The sequence below is a fragment of the Mustela nigripes genome, chromosome 1 (assembly GCF_022355385.1).
Source record: "Mustela nigripes isolate SB6536 chromosome 1, MUSNIG.SB6536, whole genome shotgun sequence".
Classification (NCBI taxonomy): domain Eukaryota; kingdom Metazoa; phylum Chordata; class Mammalia; order Carnivora; family Mustelidae; genus Mustela; species Mustela nigripes.
In genome coordinates this window covers 62846925-62868118 of record NC_081557.1, presented here as the reverse complement: position 1 = coordinate 62868118, position 21194 = coordinate 62846925, and the positions used below count along the sequence as shown (strand labels likewise).

At 39.4% G+C, this 21194-nt stretch overlaps 1 protein-coding gene across 2 annotated transcripts in view; it reads left to right on the top strand.

The window, feature by feature from the left end:
• Positions 1 to 21194, top strand: part of CTSC (cathepsin C) — a 37665-nt gene that overhangs the window by 778 nt on the left and 15693 nt on the right. The window contains exons 2-4 of one of the 2 annotated variants that reach the window (XM_059412421.1): positions 1384 to 1529; positions 6742 to 6826; positions 8466 to 10855. In XM_059412421.1, coding sequence (XP_059268404.1) covers positions 1384 to 1529; positions 6742 to 6826; positions 8466 to 8476 — 242 coding nt within the window. In that variant the 3' untranslated portion in view covers positions 8477 to 10855. Of the gene's footprint in view, positions 1 to 1383; positions 1530 to 6741; positions 6827 to 8465; positions 10856 to 18530; positions 18698 to 21194 lie in introns of those variants that run through there. The other variant, XM_059412412.1, reaches the window with a different exon arrangement.

The window sequence follows — 21194 nt, the reverse complement described above, 5'->3', positions numbered from 1 at the left end:
GAAAGAGTCCTTATACCTAGCGTTTTTGATTTACACGTGTGTTGATGCTGCTAGTCCAAGAAAACTTTTGGTATGATGCTACATTGTTTCATGTATTGCAGGGAGATATATAAAAGTTGCCCCCCAACACTCCCTGTTTCTTTGTTTCCGTTCTTTTTTGGGAAATAACTCTTTAGTCTGTAATTATTTTTGGGAATGCCAGAGACAAGCACAGTGTCTGGCTGGTGGAAAGCTGTCAATAAATACCTAGTGTTAGAACACCACTGGGATATTCCACATGCCCTCAGATAACATAGCTATACCGAGGATGAAGAGTTTAGTGAAGGGAGAAGGAAAAAAGTTATTTCCCGTTCAGAAGAGGCACTCTTGCTGTATGCAAACCCTTAACCACCCTGTGGTTGTGCAGAGTAAGTGAATCTGTCTTCTGTGATTTCCTTGTCAGCAGAAGGATGATTGCCAGGTCATTTGTTACTAAAATAGACCTGTTCAACTGTCCAACTCCATATGACTGTGTGACATTTCCTAATCCTGGGCTTTCCAAACCTTCTGTTTTAAATGTATAATGTGGAGGTCCAAAGGAGAGGGAGATCAGGATTGGTGCTATTCGGTCACATGCAATCTCCTATTTCAGAGCATTAATCTGAAACTTGGAAAAACCGTCCAAAGTGTGAAACCTCCAGATGGACAGAGCAGAACCCTTTCAGGCAGCCTGTGTCTGTAAGTCAGACCTTTGACTTTAATCTAGTAAAGACGCACACAGATCTACACCCCCATCTTCTGAAAGTTGAAAGCTTAGTTCCTGTCAGCACAAAATATCTTTATAGGATAGAAACCTTGCATTTGCTGAATACTGTGGAAGGATTCAGATTCTGAGGTTCTGAACTAGAGAGCCATTGAGTTGAAAGAGACCCCTTTTCTTTGAAGAGATAATTCCCTTTGTATTTATAATCTGATAGCAAATCCTTTTATAGTTCCTTTTTTTTTTTTTGATAGGCATCCTGTATTCAACCCATTTCTGTGTATCATTTTAAACATACCTTATTTCTCCTTTTCCTTAGTGGACAAATTTCCTCAGTGTTTGGATGTTCTGGGAAGGTAAGGGCTGTACTTTCTGGGGTCTCTGCCTGGTCAGCTACTTGACAGCTCTGTTGAGCCCCATTTCACAGGCTTGCCTCAGATCCCTGTGGGAGTGTGCAGAGGGAAGCAACAGGATGGAAACTGGTATCTTCACAAGCTAGTCTGGTCCAAATCCAGTAGCATGAAGGGAAAGCTGCTTAAAAATAATGGAAACTATAGAGGAGATTTCCCCTCCCATTTGTTGAAATCCAAATAATTTTCCTGTGTTGTGATTTTTTTTTTTTTTTTTTTTTTTTTTTTTTTTAGGACAACCGGAAAAAAAAGTAGTGGTTCATCTTGAGAAGTTGGACACAGTACGTGATGATCTCGGCAATACCGGCCATTTCACCATCATTTACAATCAAGGATTTGAGATTGTGTTGAACGACTACAAGTGGTTTGCCTTTTTTAAGGTTAGTTTTGTTGGAAATGTATTTTCAGTGATTTGGTATCTGAAGCTTCTTCTTACAAGACCCTCAGGATTTTGATTTTTGGTTTAAGATAACTAGAAGTGACAGCACTGGGCATCTGGGTGGCTCAAGTCGGTTAAGTGTCCAACTCTTGATCTCCACTCCAGTCTTGATCTCGGGGTTCTGAGTTCAAGCCCTGCACCTGGTCTTGGGATCACGGGGCTGACTGATTCGCTCCTGATTCGCCCGGAGCCACAAGAGAGTGTCCTACTGCATAGTGCTAGCCCAGGAAAATACTAATAGTCCAATTCTGATTCTTACTGAATCTGTATAACTTTTACAACCTCATAAAGCCCAAGATGGTAAGTTGGACCATTGTAAAGTCGGGGACTGTTAGAATGTGCTAGATATATTAATGTGAATAACTCACTTTACTAAGCTGAGACAAACAGAGAACTTGAGTTACTCCCTAGGCTAAAGTAAAAGGTAGCCCTGCCAGTGCAGCCTGTTTTCTTCTTTCACTGTCTGTCCTTCTGTTCTAACACAGTGCTTCCAACTGCAGACACGTTCTAGGGTAATGTTAGCAGAGTGCTAACTGGTTTAAGTACATTGAGGACACAAACCTGAGGCTTGCCGTTTCTTACTATAAATAGAGATAAACAAACACAGACTTTCTCAGAAAGTAGGGTTTACAGCCTTTGGAACATCTGCTAAGAGTTAGCCAATTGTAGCGATTCATGGGAAAGTGGGGAAAGAATCTGTTAAAGATGATGGAAAAACAAAGCACCAACAAAAACGTAACCTCTAAATGTATTGGGATTTCTTGCGATTTAATCACTACAATATGGTGTTACATCCAAGCCAACTATTTTTCTTAGAATAATAACTCCCCTTCCCCCCCCATGAGAATCTCCCTTGAGCATGAAAAAAGGAAAGCGGGAACAAGAGGGAAAATCATCCCCTCATGCCTGGGTTGGCTGCTCTGGTATCAGTGGGTGGGTGCTGATCTGTCCTTCGGGCTGTGGAGGGCCGGCTGTTCATTTTAGTGGTTGGAGCTCATGCTTGACCATTTATGAAACATTGCACTATCACCCCTGGATACTGTGTATTTAAAAAAAAAAAAATACATGACAGTACCTGTATGAGTCTTTAAAGTTGTAATACTTTGGTAGTGAGTATAATTCATTGCGAATATAAATCTTGGTTTGCACATTGATGAGCCTAGGGCTCCACAGACTTGTAGGTACTCCACTGCAGCCCTTTGAAAATTCTTTGCCGTCATTTTGAGAACCACTTGCCTGTGGAACTGAGGTACAAGGAGGTATTCAAGGCCTCCCCCCAACCCGCACCCTGTCCTTTTTCGCCTGACACATACTAGGCACTTGGTTGAGACTTTGTTCAAAAAAATGAAAATGAATCTGTGAAGTAGAATTCAGTTGAGAAAGAGATTGAATAAAAAATTATTTAAGGGTTAGATGGGAGTTGTATTTAAGTGTAGATGAATTAATAAAATAGTTTTACCCGTTTGGCTTAGGAAAGTTTTCATTCTTCCTTTCTGTAGAATGAAAGAAACTATTGGGCAGACTTCTAAAGTCACCACTTAATTTCCTGAGCCATAACTGGAAATAGATACAGACGAGTTTCCCTGCATTAGTACTTGAAGTCTGCTTTCAGCTTAAAGAAGAATCCAGAGCTGGTAGTGACAGAGGCAACAGCCGGTGGCGGGATGAGGAATCGGAATACCTCTTTGTGTTTCTCTTTAAATCACAGTGTAAGCCCATTTGGTATTTTTCCATAGCCTTAGAACTTAAGTCCTAGGTCAGTAGAGAACCACTTGATAATGCCAAATGAGGTTATAAGTGTACTCAGTCACACTGTTTTAGGCCAGAACCCTACCTAATCGCAGGCTCCTGAATGGTGTTCTCTGATTAGGAATAAAAATAGGAAGAATGTTCTTCCATTAACTGATTACAGTATATTCTTGAAGTGCCTGTTTGACCAGAATCGTTATCAGAGCTGTTTTCGTGCTGAGAAATCAATCACTCTGACTAGACAATAGTTAGGCTTTGTGATAAGATCATAATTTCAGTAAACAGCAGGATATATATAAGATAGTTGGCTTTAAAATTTCTGTTAACCTAATCAAGTAGTTCTAGGTCAACATGTTTTGTAGTGTGATAAAATCTATGTCGTTTTAGCAAATCCAGCTGACAGGGTAATGAGGAACTGAATTTTTTAAAAATCTGAGAAAAATGATAGAGTGGAATTGAGTTTATTTTTTTAATATTTTATCTTGCGGGAGCATCTGGGTGGCTCAGTGGGTTGGGCTGCTGCCTTCGGCTCGGGTCATGGTATTGGGGTCCTGGGATTGAGTCCTGCGTCTGACTCTCTGCTCAGCGGGTAGCCTGCTTCCCTCTCCCTCTCCCTGCATCTCTGCCTACTTGTGATCTCTCTCTCTCTATGTCAAATAAATAAATAAATAATTTCTAAAAAAAATTATGATTTATTTTGCAAAAGAGTACTATTGAAATGCACAAAGCACTCTTGGCTTCTTTTACAGACTTAGAAAATAGCTTTGAGAATCAACATTAATTTATTTTTAGAAATGAAGAATTACTGAGGTATAAGCAGAATTTTGTATTTAAAATGTGTCCTGTAAACTACAACATCCTCCATTTAGTCTACCGCTGTTAAAGAAACATCTGACATTTTTGCTATGTCCATCTGTCCTCTTGATTTTGTCTATTGTTAGTCTACACATCAAGTGGGTTTCTAGATTGCTCCTTTGACTCATACCAGACCCTACTGCTTGTTTCCTTTTGTCCTCTTCAGATATGCTTTCATTACATGACACGTTTGCATTTGATTGTCTGTTACTGTTGCTACTAGAGTTTGCCGAGCAGAGCAGGTGATCTGGGCAGGGTATTCTGTTGGGCTCCTGGGCCACCTGCTCCCCAGACGACACTGCATCTCAACAGAGCATACAGCTTCCATGTTGTTCTCCCTGCATGCCGACTTTGAAACAGTTGTGATACCATTGCTATTGGTAGGAATTTGCCTTATTAAAATTTGCAGGCCTCACTTGGAAGACGGGCATTTTTCATGACTCAAGGTTTGTAAGACCTTTTCCTATCACCCCCCCGCCCCCGCGCACCTTAGTTTTACCTGCTTGAGACACTGGGAGTGAAGTCGAGATAATCTTTTTTTTGCATGTGATTTCAAGCTAGATAAAAGCTTGGAAGGAGATACATCTTGACACTGAAAGTTTTTGGATAGTTTCAGTTTTGTAGGAAGTACTGGGTATATATTCTTAGAAGGTAAGCTTTTCTACTCAACTTCCCACATACATTCAATTATCTGAACCCTTTGTAGGGGGTTACAAACTCAAATGCATTTAGGGCCCACCCAGGCACGTACCTAAGCATTTGAAATGACCCTAATGTAAAACAGTAAGGAGGAGTTAGAACCTATGACAAAATGGAAACTTTCTTAGAGGCATTCATATTCAGTTTCCTTTTAAAATAATGTACTGGCCAAAATAAATGACAGTACTGACTGCAGGTTGTTTTCTGAGTCCTCAGATTTAATCACTTTACCATTTGGTTGTAATTCTCAAACCCAGGTACCGCTTGAGAATATCTGCAGATTAAAAACAGCTGACCTCTTTTTTTTTTTTTTTTCAAGATTTTATTTACTTGAGAGAGAGTGAGCAAGAGTGAGAGAGAGAGAAAAAGCGTAGGAGCTAAGGGAGGGGCACAGAAGCATACTTCGCACTGAGTAGTGAGCCCGAAGTGGGAGTTAATCCCAGAGTCCTGGGATCATGACCTGAGCCAAAGGCAGACACTTAACTGCCTGAGCCACCCAGGTGCCCAAGCAGCAGACCCCTTAAATGAAAACCAAGTGTAATGAGACAGGATGTTTAAATTATGGCAACTTGCTGTTTGGTGGATAAATGAATTTTTATTTATTTTTTCTTTTTTTTTTTTTTTTAAGATTTTATTTATTTATTTGACAGACAGAGATCACAAGTAGGCAGAGAGGCAGGCAGAAAGAGAGATGGAGAAGCAGGCTCCCTGCCAAGCAGAGAGCCCGATGTAGGGCTCAATCACAGGACCTGGGGGCCATGACCTGAGCTGAAGGCAGAGGCTTTAACCCACTGAGCCACCCAGGTGCCCCGAAAAATGACTTTTTAATGCTTTTATATATTTTGCTCACTTTCCACTGTCTATCTAATTGTACAGAGGAAGAAAGTCATATGAAAGATACTAAGTCCCAAAAACCACACTCAGGTTGAATAGACTTTCTAGCCTTTTCCTGCTTCTCATTTCACTTTCTCCGAGACTATAGAAAGAAGCAGTAGAGCAGGAACCGATTTTGTTTTGAAGAATAAGTCACCCAGGTGCTGAAGATGTATAGAAGGGAAACTAGACTCATGGCTGAAAATTTTATTTTATGACCATCAAGCAAATTTCATAGATTTTGTTTAGGGCCCACTAGTCTTAGTAAAACTCTAAGCTAAAAAACACTTCTATGGGTGTTCCAAAAGCAGGTTGGTACTGGAAACGAGCTGTATGTTGGGAAAGCCATACCAGAGGATTTATAGCTCATTTTGTGTGCTACTGACTTGTCAATTTCCAGTTTGTCTCAACAGCCAGAAGTGTCAATTACGTTTCTACAATTAAAGATTTGGGAATCTTGTCACATTTTTTTCACTCCGCTTTCTGGGTTCATTTTTAAGATCTGATGGTTCAGCTTTCAGAATACTTGTTTTTTTCGGGTAATTTAATATAGATTCAGCATACTGAGATCCAGATTTTGGTGCTTTTTTGTTTTTTTGTTTTTTTAATTTTAACAACTTGTGGTTTACTCTTTTTTTTTTTTTCTAAGATTTTATTTATTTATTTGACAGACAGAGATCACAAGTAGGCAGAGAGGCAGGCACAGAGAAACAGAGAGAGGAAGGGAAGCAGACTCCCTGCTGAGCAGAGAACCTGATGTGGGGCTCCATCCCAGAACCTTGGGATCATGACCGGAGCCAAAGGCAGAGGCTTTAACCCACTTAGCCACCCAGGCACCCCTGTGGTTTACTCTTAAGAGTGTTTCAGTTTAGGGAATGGATGGGAAGTTTAACAGTCCATGCTTAATTTCATTTTCTTTCATGGTGATACTTAATCTTAACATGATGACTTAGTTTCCCATTGTGAACTCTTCATAGGATGTCACTGATTTTATCAGTCAGTTGTTCATGCAGCTGGGAACTGTGAGGGTACATGATTTGAGACATCTGAGGAACAAACTGGGTGAGCTCTGTTGAAATTTTTAACTTCTTAAAAGCGAGCAATGTTTGTTGATTCATCTGGGTGAGAGAGACTGAAAAGATTAGGGATTTTGCACAGATTCCTTGCTTGAGCCTGCTTATTTGCAATTTCTTACCTGCCTGCACTATTGTATGTGAGTGAGCTTTCACTTTATTCTCTTTGCACACATCAAATTGGTTCTCCCGAGTCTGATACTGCTAACTTGAGCAGACCTGAACCCAAAAAGATCAAGACTCGGTTAAGAAAAGGTCAGCCCAAGGTTGTTTCACTTCCCTGAAGTAGCTGTGCCTCCTGGGGTTGCTCATTTTTTTTTCTAAAAGGGCTCAAGAGGGAACCATGGGAGGCTCTGACATTTTAGGTCTGCCTTCTGGTAGAGAGGGCAGCTCTTCCAGAGAAATCCATGTACCTGCCGCTCATTCTTGGGAGACTCCCCCATCTTTTTCCCACTGGCTCCTGGTCAGAGCACAGACTACTGACTAGTAGGAAGAGGACCTTTTTCACTCTTTACATTCTCCTCATACTTAGAAAAGTTGTTTAAATCTCACTCTCACTGGATCCATAAATATAAAGGTCTTAACATTTTTATGGGCAAAGGGTGATTAAAGAGTAAAGTGGATAGGGACTTAACTATTCCTTGCATTTTAACACAATATTATTTCCCCTTTCCTTACCTCTTTTACAATCTCTGAAGTACAGAAGGGGAGTATGAAAAAGGGAACTGGGGGCAAGTGTTGGAAGCACCACAGCTTTATCCTGTATCAGCGTTTTCCAGACTATTGATGGCCCAGCAGCGGCCCACACATCTGCTAAGTAGGAACTGCTCATCAGTTCTGTTCACTCCATCCTGTGAACCTTTGAAGGTGGTTCCAGGCAGCTGCTGTGAATAGATCAAAGTGGAAATTAGAGCCAAAATTAATAAGCTTTTTTTTTTCTGAATTCCTAGTACTTGAATAAGTATAGATGGTATTGAATCATTTCCTTTATTTCAGAACTTATCAGCATCTTTAATATATTAGAGAGCTGTTGCTTAGGAAGATAAAATAGGAAACTTTCCCCAAATAAGTTTATCACTTTTTCCTCACAAAAAAATGAGGTCTTCTCATTTTTTGTGCAGTTTACAAAATTCTGTCTTAAAACTCTCACTGTTCCTTCTAATTAAAGGGACATCTCCATTAGAAGATTACTGCCCCCCCACCCCGAGTAGGTATTTGCTCTGTAAATGGATAAATAGCCTGGTACATGAAAGTACAGATCAAAACATCCTTAAGCCTCCATGTAGAATTTGAATGATACACGTGTTAATGCATCTGGGTTGTTAGATTAGCCTGTTTCTTCTAAGTACATTTCAAAATTAGATTTCTGCAGTGGTAGTTAATTTCAGATGCATCTGCATGTGCTTCTTGAGCATGTTGGCTGTGTGCCTGATACATGTTGCTTAAGCATTCAGCTTTTGAGAATGGCAGCTTTTTGTGAATGTCTTAAATAGCACTAAAAATTTACAAGCATTTCAAATGCTAGTACTGTGTGTGTGTGTGTGTGTGTTACGTAAATTAATATAATTAAACATTCTTAAGAGTGTGATCCTTGTTGGCTTGTAACTCTAGTTTTTATTGTCTTTTAGTTGTTAAATAGAGCATCTGTTGAGGGCCTCTTTTAAAACAGCAGCCACACAGAGACTTTGGGGCTAAGAGGCAGAGCCGCATGCAGCCATGGACCTGCCTTCCTCTGACAGCTAGCAGAGGCCTGGGGCAGCTGCATTCCCTTCTGGAGTCTTGTCTTTGCCTGTAAAATTCTGAGGAGTCTTGGTGACCTACCTCCAAGGCAGCTGCCCTCCTGAACATTTCCTTGGAAAGCAGCAACCGCCATTTTGAAATGTGAACAACCAGAGACTACACAGGAAAAACGAAAGAAAAGTCTGGAAGTCTTAGGTGGCTCCACCATTCAGCCTTTGAATGAAAGGAACGATACGCAACTCCCGTTTTTCCCTTTCGAATACTGCTTTATTGAGATGATTGTTTCCAGATTGATGAGGATTTGAATTTTGTGTTTAATTTTGTTCATCATGCAGATTTTATTTCCAGTTATATTATCTTCTTGTGCACCTTCTTTCTCTAATTACCTTGAGAAACCCCAGCATCTGTTGTAAGGAGAAAATGCTTCAGGATATCTTGAGACGCACAGATAGGTTGTTGGTGGAAAGATGGTTCTGGGGAGGACTGGTCTGGAGGACTGGGCTTGCTAGAGATAAGTCAAACTGCTAAGGTAATTTTGCAGATCATAGGCCTGCCTTACCCTGGCCAGAAAGATGGGGTGATTAGTACTTTTTTTCATCTGTTTTTTTTTATTAGATACCAGCTTTCTTCTAAGAACTTGACCTGCTTTACCTTACAAGAATCTTATGAAGTAGACATTAACTAACTTTATTTTATAGATGGGGAAGATTAGTCTCAATGGTGTTTAAGCTCACACTGCATCTAATTGTAAAATGACAAGAGCTAATCTCTTAGCCCTAAGGACCTCCTTGGGGCTAAAGAGTAAAAGAAAACCCATTTCACAAAGAAACAGTGGTACTTGGAGTAATATTTCAGTAGATTTTCTCGTGAATCCTAGTTTGTAAGCATCACAAATGCTAGTTTAAGGGAATCAATTGCATTGCATGGCTCCTTTTGAAATTTTAGGAGAACTGGCCTAAAGCTTCTATTTCCTTACCAAACTTGGCTATTCCCTTTCTTTCCTAAACCAGGGTTCTTTTCAAGAGGATAACTTACTTCTTTCCTTTTGTAGTCCTCCAGATTGGATGGAGAATTTTGTTAAGTTTCAAATTAATTACAAATTAAATACTCTTGCCAAGTTGACTTCTTTCATTACACTATTGTTCACACTGATGGCTATCTTTCAGCTCTTTCCTACTAAACAATGTACTGGTTTCCTGCTCAGTTCAGAATTAATACCACCCATGGTAAATTGAAAATGTGGGGTTACACCTAGTCCCTATATTCTTGGAGGGCTTTTATCCTGAATCTTTGCTTCAATGGAGGGAGCTCTAGATACCAGATTTTCATTATTTTATTGGTTCAGATAACTTTTATGATCTCTGAGAGGTCTGTTATTCTGGGCAGGTCATGCCTTATAAAGGTAAAGTCCTCCTGTACCCAAGAACTTAAACCTAGATGGTTTGTTCCATCCTACCTCTGGACCCCGTAATTCATCACTCGGGACCTTGATGCTGCCTCTGTGAAACCTTCCCCAGCTTTCTCTGTTAGTGGGAGAAATGGCATTATTTGGTTCATGTTGTTCTTTGCAATCACCTCTACTCAGGTAGTACTATTCTAAGTGCTGTAAATGTGGAGTGATTTTTGATAGCACGTTCTCACCTTCTTCCAGATTGAAAATCTGTCACTTCTCCCTGTGTGTCTTCAGAACCCAATTACCCAGGATTTTTTAAGTGTTTCGAAAATTGACCGCACTTCCCTTGTCTCTTCAAAGGCTTTTCACAAGTATTATCAGCTTACAAAGAATTAATTCTAGAGGATTCTAGAAGCACAAATCAGGAACAATGCTATTTAATATTTTTCATTCTTGTGTTCTAAAAAACATACCCGGTTACCTGTCTCCAGAGCTCTAAAAGAGTTGTGTATTTTCAACCTAACTTCCAGGATGTGAATACTGACAAAGCAGCTTATGTGTATAAGAATGTATTTCATATGGAATTTTAAATCACCTCTACTGAAGTCTTTTTTTTCTTTTTCTCTGAGCAACTTTGCACATAAATGTTTTGATTATGGAGAAGACAACTTGATGGGTACAGAATTACAGATATTTGTATTAGGAGGCTCCATATTATATACTGCTTAGCATTCTCTCTCATGATTGCTGTTTGTCTTCTCTAGTCTTTAAATTCTGAGGGCAGTAATGTACTCTGTATCAACTAATCATTTTGTTCTCTATGTATAGCGTGATCTGTGATAAATAGACCTTTAATAAATGTCTGTAGAAGAAAATTGAGTAATATTTGTTGTGTTGTCTTGTTTCATTGATGTGTTCCTGGGAGTTCTGTTACCTTTATGTACTGAAAGTCTGTTGTGGTGGACCCTCAGGCCGTATTTGTTGAATGACATGGTAGAAAACAGTGGAGATGTTTAGACTTTATTTGGTTTGCTTAGATTTTCATTTTTGTGTGAGATTGTAAAGGCCAAGATAGGGCTCAAAATTCTAACTTTCAGAATTACTTAAAACTAAGTTAGCTGTCAGGGTAAATAGTGAGCTTTACGATGGCAGTGTTTCCCCAAAGCCTGGAGAGGCAACAACCAGGAACTAGCCTGGAATGCTCTAGGTTATGCCCTGCCTTCCTCTGTCTTTACAATAGTGAAAGGCACCAGCCAAAAGTTAGATAAGGTGAACTCTCAGATATCTCTTAGTCTCCCAGTTGAACAGTTTTATAAGCAAGGAAGTGAGGAGGGAGCCAAGTGATTTTGACTACTTTGTTGAGTGACAACCTGGTTTTAACTACTTCTGGGATATATATTTTCATTTAAACTGAAAGTCTTTTAAGGAGTGGAGGCAAATAAATGTATGCCCCTCCCTTTTCACATGCCTAATCAGCTGCCAGTTCCTTCAGTAAAATGCTAGAAGGTATTTTGGTTGCAACCACTATGATTTCCTAGCAGTTTCAAAATTCTTCGAAATTCAAATTTTTAAACAATAGTTAAGTCAGAAAACTAGAGCTAATCCTTGAAACTGACAGAGGGAAGTAGGTTTCTTTCTGAGGAAAAATGTGGTACTCTTGGGGGAAGTTTGGCCAAGTATCCATTTAGAGGGTGTGTCTTATTCTCTTTTGTTTGGCTTTTACCCACCTCTAGACCTGACTGCAATTGAAAGTAGTTAATCTACATTTACATAGATATATACAACAAACAAAGGGCGATATGCCAGTAAACATTTTTTGTTATTCTGCATTGCCAGAATGTAATATCTTTAGCGTATGGTTTGCCATTAAGTCATTCAACTTCATGCTTGGGTGTTCTTTTTGGAAGTGATGAATGACCTTGATGGATAAGACCTGGTACTCCAAAACTTTTATTATGTATTCCATGGTGTATAAAGGTACACTTAATAAATTATATACCTACAGTACTGTACTGATGTTTGCTGTCAGACACATGGCATAATATTAAATGATTAAATATTTGATTCACTTGCTATCACAAATACAGCTCCTGCCCAAACATATTTCATGATGATATCCTTTGAAAATAATAGAAAAGTATGCTTCATTATCATAAGAATCTGTTCCCTATAATTTTCATACTGAAAATTTTAAACATTTGGAAGCAGTTTTTCCACTGAAAATCTTTCAAAGATTTCACTAGTTTTGATTCATTTTGTTAAAAGTAGGAGTGTCAAAGTTCAGTCAAGTTTGGAAGAATTGCTGTTTGGTATTAGGGTTAGTGACAGTTTAGTGGACAGTTTTTTAAATGGAAGTATAGTCGACACACAATGTTAGATTAGGGTCAGAGGTACAGCATAGTGATTCTACAGCTCTGTGCATTCCGCTATGCTCACAGGTGTAGCTGGACAAATTTTAACTGAAATGTTTGTTTTGTTGATAAATAAGATGAGAAGCTGAAGACTGCAGCAATGGAACCCTTTCAAAACATCCGATTTCAAAAACTCACATTTTTATATGGCTGACAGTTCCTACTAGGAATAGGGCAGATGTAAGCTGTGCCCTTTTCTCGCGTCTGCTTAGATTTATTTGCAAGGTCTGGTTTCTCTGCAAGTATTTTAAGCCATTTGTTCATTTTGTGAGAATTAGCCGAATTAAAGCAGAGACGTACATAAATCAGTTTAGGCAGGCACGAGTACAAGGGAAGATGCAGTGTCCTAACCGTCGCACAGGTAAGCAAGCTGCAGGGCCGGTGAACGCCAGACCTTGAAACTGAGTGGTCCTGTCTGTCGTTTTGGATATTAGATAACAATGGAAGTGGGTTTTCAGTGTTATTTATATAAGTACAAATATAAATAGAAATTCCGTGTTTCCCCCATATTCCAGGGGATCATCTTTTCATCTCATTTTGAAAGCCACTGGTTGACAGAATATGTTGCGTTTTGACAGATTGGGTTTAGTATTTAAGTTCTTCCCTGCCACAGGTAAAGTCTTAAGACAACTTTGTATCCCCCATGGTAACAGGTAGTAGTGTTTATATTGTTGCTTTTTGAGTGTTTTGTAACTTTTTAAACTCTTAACACTTGAGTGTCCTCTTTATCCTTCACAGGAATCCAGTGAAGTGTAGGTTTCCTTCCCCAATCAGGTGAAGAAATTGGGGCTCTTCAGTTGTGGCTTAAGTGTACGCAAATTTTAAGTGGAGGAACGGGATTTAAAGGGCAAAGTCCTTTTACTAAACTGTTTTTTTCTCCTAGTGCATTACATAAAGTATTCAAATATTTGCCAAGTATATTATTAGTCAGGGAAACAGTGGAACAAATTGATTTGAAAGCCCTCCATGTCAAAAAGCAGTTGGGAGAGATCCAGGGTAAATAACATTAAGTTCTAAAATATCCCAGTCAGTTCTTTTTCATGTGGTGAATATTACTAGGTAAATGTTAATTGGAGAGTTGATAAAATGAGCGGGCACTTCAGGAGAGGTTGGAGTGTTTGGCAATCCAGCAGTAATTTTGAAGAGGCAAATGGATAACTGTGGAATCCTAGTAGATTCCTAACGCTAAGGGCTGGTGTGTGGGATTTCTTTACATTTTCTGAAATTATCTATTTGTTGAAATTGGCATAAATGAATAGAATCTTAAATCATACCATCTGCACAAGACTGTATTCAGACAGTGATGTTTACATAAATAAACCTTTCAAAAAAAATTTTGGAAACATTTCAAGCTGGGTAGTGTGGCCAAAATTTCAACTTCTTAATTGGTAATAATGTCAGAAATCACACAGAAAGTATTTTGTAGTAACGGCAAAAAAAAAAAAAAAAAAAAAGACAGATACCATGAGAACATTCCAGTCAAGAAAATAACAGAGCACAGCATGTGGTCCTCGCAGGTTGGAAGGTCGTGAGCACTTGGCATCTGAAGTGATGAATTCCTCCTTCCTACTGAGTCCTGCACAGTGATATTAACAACCATGTCCTACCTTTAATAAGGTAATTTCAGGGTCTCTCTAATATTTTAGCACATACTTTTGTTACAAACTTTGTATCTTTTCTGAGTTTCTTGTGTTATTGCTAAATGGGACTTAACACTTGTTCTTTCTCTTCTGTTCTTCATTTGTTTATTCACTCATTCCATAAGTAATTGCTTCCTAATACCAGTTTCCTACTTCCCGAATAAACAAAAACTCCTGTGCTCATGGTGCTTGTTTTCAAGACCAGAATAACCTCAGAAGATGCTGTGAGAATTAAATGGGTTAGTATGTATAAAACAGAATCTATGAGGTGGTGTCTTTTGTCATTCTGATTTTATGAATGAGGTCATAGAAAGGATAAATAACCTGCTTTAGGATCACACGGCCAGTAAGTTGGTAGCGGCGGTCCAACCTGAAGACCATGTCCTTGACCTCTACCCACCCCCATCAAAAACCCTTGACAAAAAGTGGTAAAAAGACTGAACAAACCAAGGCAGCATAGACACCTGACTTGTAGGGAAGGACCATTAACCTGTTCGGGCTGCTAGAGAATGTAGGTTGCCCTTAAAGGGCCTGGACAGCAAGTTGGACCTGACTTCTGGGAGTCCGTTAATCTTCTCCAATTTTTTTTTTTTAGGGAAACAATGGATGAAGCAATGATACTATCACCTGTGAGCCCATACTTGAATTCTCTCTTCTCCATTTACCTTGCAAAACAAATTTTTCCCCCCATGGGAAGAGTAATGCCTCTTATCCCAAGGAATCCTGTGAGCCTCAAATGATATAGACAGAAGCCCCTCACAGTTGGGATTTAAACCTTTGCTGCATGGCTTCTAGGTATCTCCTCTCCATGTTTGGCCACTGACCAGTACATTTACTTCTTTAGCTCTTTGTGCGAAGATAAAAGGTATGAAGAAGTGGTCCGCAGCATGGGGAAAAACCCTTGGGTCTAGGAGCCCTTGGTTATAAATTCTCATTTGACCTTCTTTAGGGCTCTTTATCCCCTGAACTTATAAGATTGTTGAGTGACCTGTATTTATGAAGTGTGAGGTGACAATAAATGTGGAGGTGCCATCACGCCGTAATATCAGTGAGGAATCTCGAGTCCTCCGACAAATGTGGTGAGAGGCTGCCATGATACCAGTCATGCTCTGCTGAAGTTTTTCCCCCTTTCAAAATAACAAGATGGCCTTCCTGTCCCAGGGAAAGTTCATCTGGTCTTAGATGTGATGCTTGGGACTATGACTCAGAGTTGTCAAGCAAGTGTTTGAAACTACACTCTTAAAAAACATGGGGCCCAGTTCTTCCAACTTGAATGCCCCTAACTCTTTTGGTTTCGAGGGAAAGTTATTTTATCTGTGATCTAAATTTCTGTCTAGATGGGGAAGTTTCCCGGGCTTCTCCAGTATGGTTAACTTGCTGAACCACATGATGTCATTTTTACTTATATCTGTTTTTACATCTGAATTATTTACATCTGTTTTCTTCATTGAATTGTGAGCCTCCTAAGGGCTGGGCTGGGGCCCCTTCAGTACATGTGTGCATGTGTGCCTGGCACATGCATGGTATCTGAGAAAAATGTGACCGATAAGTGCTTGATAAATAAGTGAAAGACCCTAGCAAAATACAAAATCAGTTGCATAAATAACAATCTTTTTTTTTTTTTTCCTCAGAAAGTGCTTTCCTAATTCTAAACAGAAGATCATGAGTAGCCTCTAACAATGCGTGGATCATCCCTCGGGGGTGTCCTCTTCTAGGACTTTGTGAGTCTCATTCTTAGGAAATAAGAGTCTTTTTTTAAGTGATTAATTTCACAAAATTTATTTTATAAACAAACTTTTTTTCTTTTTATAAACCTTCATTTTATAAACAAGAAAATTCCACCCAGAGACCCGTTTCACCTTTTGTTTCTATTTTTAAAAACCTTATTTCAGAAAAATTTTATGTATTTGTATTCAACTTAAGCACTGTCTTGTAATTTTTTTTCCTTCTTAACATAGGTTTTGTTTTATTTTTCTGTAGAGGGGTTGATGCACTTTCTCTTATAAGGCCAGATAGTAAACGTTGCAGGCTTTGTGGGCCTGTGTTCTCCGAGGAAGCTACCCAGCCCTTCTGCTGTAGCGTGAAAACGGCCATGGACTGTGCAGACAGGAGTGGGCCTGGTTGTGCTCTGTAAAACTGTATTCATAGAAGGAGGCAGTCTTCTCTCACCCTACTTTACTTACCTCTGTCTTACAGAACTCCCGTTTATCATGTAGAATGCTGTATAATACGATTTGAGTTATTAATTTACTAAATTATTTTTATAGATGAACATTTAGGACACACTCTTGTTCTTGGTTTTGTTTTTAAGTTTTCGGTTCTCTTGTGATGAGTGCCTTCCTGTGTTCAGCATTTTTTTTTTTTCACTTATGTGTATCTGACAGTTTCTATAAGGTATATTTTAACAACTCTTCAAAACCTGGTCAGACCGCTTTCTGAAACTGCAGGGGTGGGGGGCCTTGGCCTAGCCCCACTGGGCCTCTCCAACCAGTACATAGCAGAGGAGGGAACGTGATTCAGAGCCTGAGCCAAAGAGAAACGGAATACAACGCTAAGGGGTTTAGGTTACATCATTTGAGGTTACCCATATTTCTGTGGTTTTCGTCTATAAAAATAGCAGTTGTGTATAGTTTTGACATAATACATAAAAGTTTTAATAACCTTCTCATACAACACACCCTGTAATGCCATAGCTCAGTCATATCTTAGGCCTCTACGCAGTGTTCCTTGTCCTGGATGGGGCTTTGGCAGCGACAGAAGGAATGGAAACCTGAAGTCCTGCAAGTCAAGATATTCTTAGCCAGAGGCAGACAGACAGCTCTCACGATATCATGAACCACCAACACAGATGCACAATGCTAAGTATGAGTAATCCATGATAACATATCCAGTGCTAGGGAACTTAGTGGACATTGAAGCCCAAGATTCAAATCTAGCTCCTTGGGATTATAAAGCCAGATGTTTTTAACTCCATTCCTAAATATATGCTTTAAATTTAGAAAGAGTCAGTTATAATACGGTAGTTTTACTTTATGTAGAGTTTAACCCATGCATTCCTCTAAACTCAGGGTTTGCAAACCACAGGCCTATTTTTGTTTTAAGATTTCTATTAATTTATTTCAGAGAGAGAGCACAAGCAGGGGAGACAGGCAGAGGGAGAAAGGAAGAAGCACATTCCCCAGTGAGTAGAGAGCCCAATGCGGGGGCTCCATCCCAGGACCCTGAGATCACGACCTGAGCTGAAAGTAGACGCTCAACCAACTGAGCCACTTAGGCACCCCTCAAGCCTATTTTTGTAAATAGAATTTTATTGCTATGCATCCTACTTCATGCAGGTCTGTATTCCCTGTACATCTTTTATATGGCAGTGGCAGAGTAGAGTGGTTTTGACAGAGGCCTTATAGTTTGCAAGCCTTAAAATATTGATATTCTGGCTTTTAAAAAAGAAGCTTGCCAACCCAAGCACACAGGTAAAGTAATATCCGTCGTATTTATTAGGAGTTCGCAAATGATATCCTGTGAACCAAAAATAACCTACTGTGGACTTTTGGAAAGTATTACAACACAGCTGACTGCCATGCCAGTTTGTTTGGTTGTCTGGCTGCTTTTGGGCTTTTGTTCTGTTAGATTAAATCAATGCCTGCCATGGGCCCAAGTCCCCCCTCATTGAAGTGGAGCCTGATTTGTTTCCTTCCTCCCACACTGTTCTCTCATTCTGCATATTATGTCCCTCTTCCTTGAGGAGATATTATCACTTGAGGGGTTGTAAGCTCTGGAGCCTAACTATGAGTTCAAATCCCAGATCTCTCCTTTGTAGGTGTTTTTCAGTATGAACTTTGCGATGAGACAAAGGGCCATATTCGTGTCATTAAATGGAGAGAATATTTAATCATCAGGTTTCTCTTAGCTCCCCCATAATCAGAATGTCCTACTCAATTGTGAGGTTGACAGAAGAAAAGATTTTATGTGTGGAAATGTTTCGCTCTTTGTTTTGTCCTTTGCTGGAGTCCATAGTTTGTGAGTAGAAGAAGGTATAGTCTGAGGGCCTGAGCAGAATTTTGTTTCTGCCCCTTCACGGCTCTGTTTCCTTAGGAGCTCCATAGCCTCTCTGAGCTGGACTTCTACTTGCTGGCTGGTAAAATGAGGTTATTGAAGCCTCCTTCCTCATAGGCTTCCTGTGAAGATTGAAGGAGGGAACTTTTGTAAAATGCCTGGAATGTGGCAGATGCTCTAAAAATGTTTCTTCCCCTGCTTTTGATTCCCAGAAATGTTTTCATATGTAAATATTATTTGGCACTCAGCGATGGTAATCATAGAAAAGTTTATTTCTCATCCTTTTCTAGCTAATTTGCAGAATGTAACCTCTCAGGGTGAAGTTTTTATTTTGGTTGGCAGAGTCTGGTTCCCAAGATGAAAAAAGGAGCTTCTTGACTGAATGGGAGCCAGGGAAATGGACCTACGAGAGGATCATTGATTCACTTGACGTTTCCTCCCCTGATTTAATTGCAGTATAAAGAAGAGGGTCACACTGTAACCAGTTACTGCAATGAGACCCTGCCCGGATGGGTGCATGATGTGCTGGGCCGGAACTGGGCTTGTTTCACTGGGACCAAGGTGGGAAGTACCCCTGAGAAGGTGAAGGTGAACACAGCCGATTCTGGGAGGCTCCAGGAAAAGTGAGTTGTCATCAGTGGGAGACACATTTAATTTTGCTGTAGAGTATGTAGAAGTATGTGTCTAGGTTAGTTCTTGGAAATTTTTATTTTGATTACATAAAGTTTATTTGGCTTAGAAACAGAAGCCATATTCTGTAAAACCTCCCTGGTGTTGAGTAATGGAACTGAGAGGAGAAAGTGTTTTTCTCCATAGCACTCCCAAAGTAATGGACTAATGGTGGCTTTAAAGGAAATTTGTATGAGAGACCATAGAATTGCAGTGACTAATAAAGAAAAATCATTTTATTATTGCCATGTGATAACATGTTGTAGAACTCTCATAGATACATATGTTTATGTTGCAACAAATGTTGGTGATACTAATTGAAATAAATTTTACATAAGACAATGAGTAAGTGAAATAAAAATTCTTAGTATTCATGGAGTGTAGTAGTTTGCTAGGGCTACCTTAACTAAGGACCCCAAACTGAGTGGCTTAAGCAACAGAAATTTATTTTCTCACAGTTCTGGAGGCTACAAGTCCAAGATCAGTGTCAGCAGGTTTGGTTTCTTGGGAAGCCGCTGTCCCTGGCTTGACACGGCCACTTTCTTCCAGTGTCCTTACACTGCCACCCTCTCTCTGTGTCCTCTCTTTTTCTCTTAAGCACACCCAATCTTAATCAGGGTTGGGACTGCCCATACAACCTCATTTTACCATAATTTCCCTAGTAAAGTTCATATCTCCACATATAGTCACTTTCAGAGGTACTGGAGGTTAGGGCTTAAAGCTGTGAATTCTGGAAGGACACAATTCAACATAAAACAAGTAGCTAATATTCTTGTTAAGTAAGGTCCAGTTTAAGTAACTGAATCATACAAACGAGATTTCAGATTTTATTCACTTGGAAGGAGAAGACAAATGGATATTAATGGTAGCAACTTTTTCTGTTTCATTTAGTTTATGAAATCCACTGAAAGTACATATGAATAAATCCTCCTAAGCCAGGTCATGCTGGCAATGAATGATTCTGTTGTAGAGAGGTTGGGGGCATGGGTTTAAAGAGGACATGTTGTACTTGTCTGGAAAAGTACGCACCAAGATCTAAACTAATACATCCCCTCCATTTTGAATTTATCTTTTTAATTGCTTGGCTTGATCCTTGAACAATGCAGTTCTTATTAAACTGTTCACTTTTCACCCCACCATTTAGGAGATTTTATGTACTAATGTGCTCTTCTTGATTATTTCAAACGTTGCCTCATTTTATGAAGAAACTACCACCAGCTGGAGTGCTCAGAACCTGTGTTTGTTAGATCACCTATAAAATGAACACTGGGGACTAAATTCCCTTCAAGGTCCCTTTCAGCTCTCAATGATCTGTCATCCCATAGTAAAGTACATTATTTTCAGTATCCTTGGATCTTAAACATTGAAAATCAGTGTTTGGGACCTAGCTTGTCATTATTACAATGCACATGTCTGTGTCTGATGGTTGCCAGCTATCAGCGATAAAGCAAGGGAAGTAGGACTGAATTCTGCTTCTTGAATACGTCAAAATCAGTAGTGACTCATCAGTAGAAAATACTTAAAAATACACATTTACAATTTAAAATTTTACCCCCACGTCTAAAGAGACAAACAACTACAACTTGTTTTTGTTGTTGTAGGAGTGTTGTCAGAAATATGATTAGGGCAGTTTTAAAATCTCTTCAGTGAAGGTGCCTCTCTGGTTCCACACTTTGCACCAAGAAAGGAAGAACTTTGATAAAAACACACAAACATTCTGCATGTAGTTCCACATGTTTCTTACTGTCTTCAGTGCTCCCAGGTTTTTTGACTGTATCAGAATACTTCCTTGGTGAACATCTAAATAAAAAGAGAAAGAAAAGTTCACAGTATGGCTAAATTTACTCAGATTAGATGTGTCTTGCTTTGGATAATTGGGAAGTCTTGGATAATGAGTTACGCCTAAGTAATAGACCCTTCCTTAGTAGAAATAATGTTGTATATTCTGTCATTCCTGCCACCTGGCACATAAGTTTGATGCGGGTTTGAATTGTGTGACTAATCAACTCCCCCAATCTTTTTGCTTTGTAAACATGCTTTTTGTGCTAGATTTATTTGTATCTATATCCAGGCATTTGATAACAGGGAAACCAGTGCTTCTCAAATTTTAGTGGTACTTTGAATCATCTGAGAATCTTGTTACAACATAGATTCTGACTTAGGTGGTTTGGACTGGATACTTAGAGGGCTTCCAGGTACAGCTGCTAATATGGAACTCAAGAACCAAGTTTGAGTAACAAGGTTATAAACCCAGGTCCCATGTAGTAATATATTTTTTGCACCATACGGTAATAATGTTTGCCATGTTATATGTACATGATACACAGTTTCTGCCATCATCTCCTTTTATTATCATTATTACAGTGTTAGAAAGGTAAATTTTAGGGGCACCTGGGTGGCTCAAGGGGTTGAGCCTCTGTCTTCGGCTCAGGTTATGGTCTCAGGGTCCTG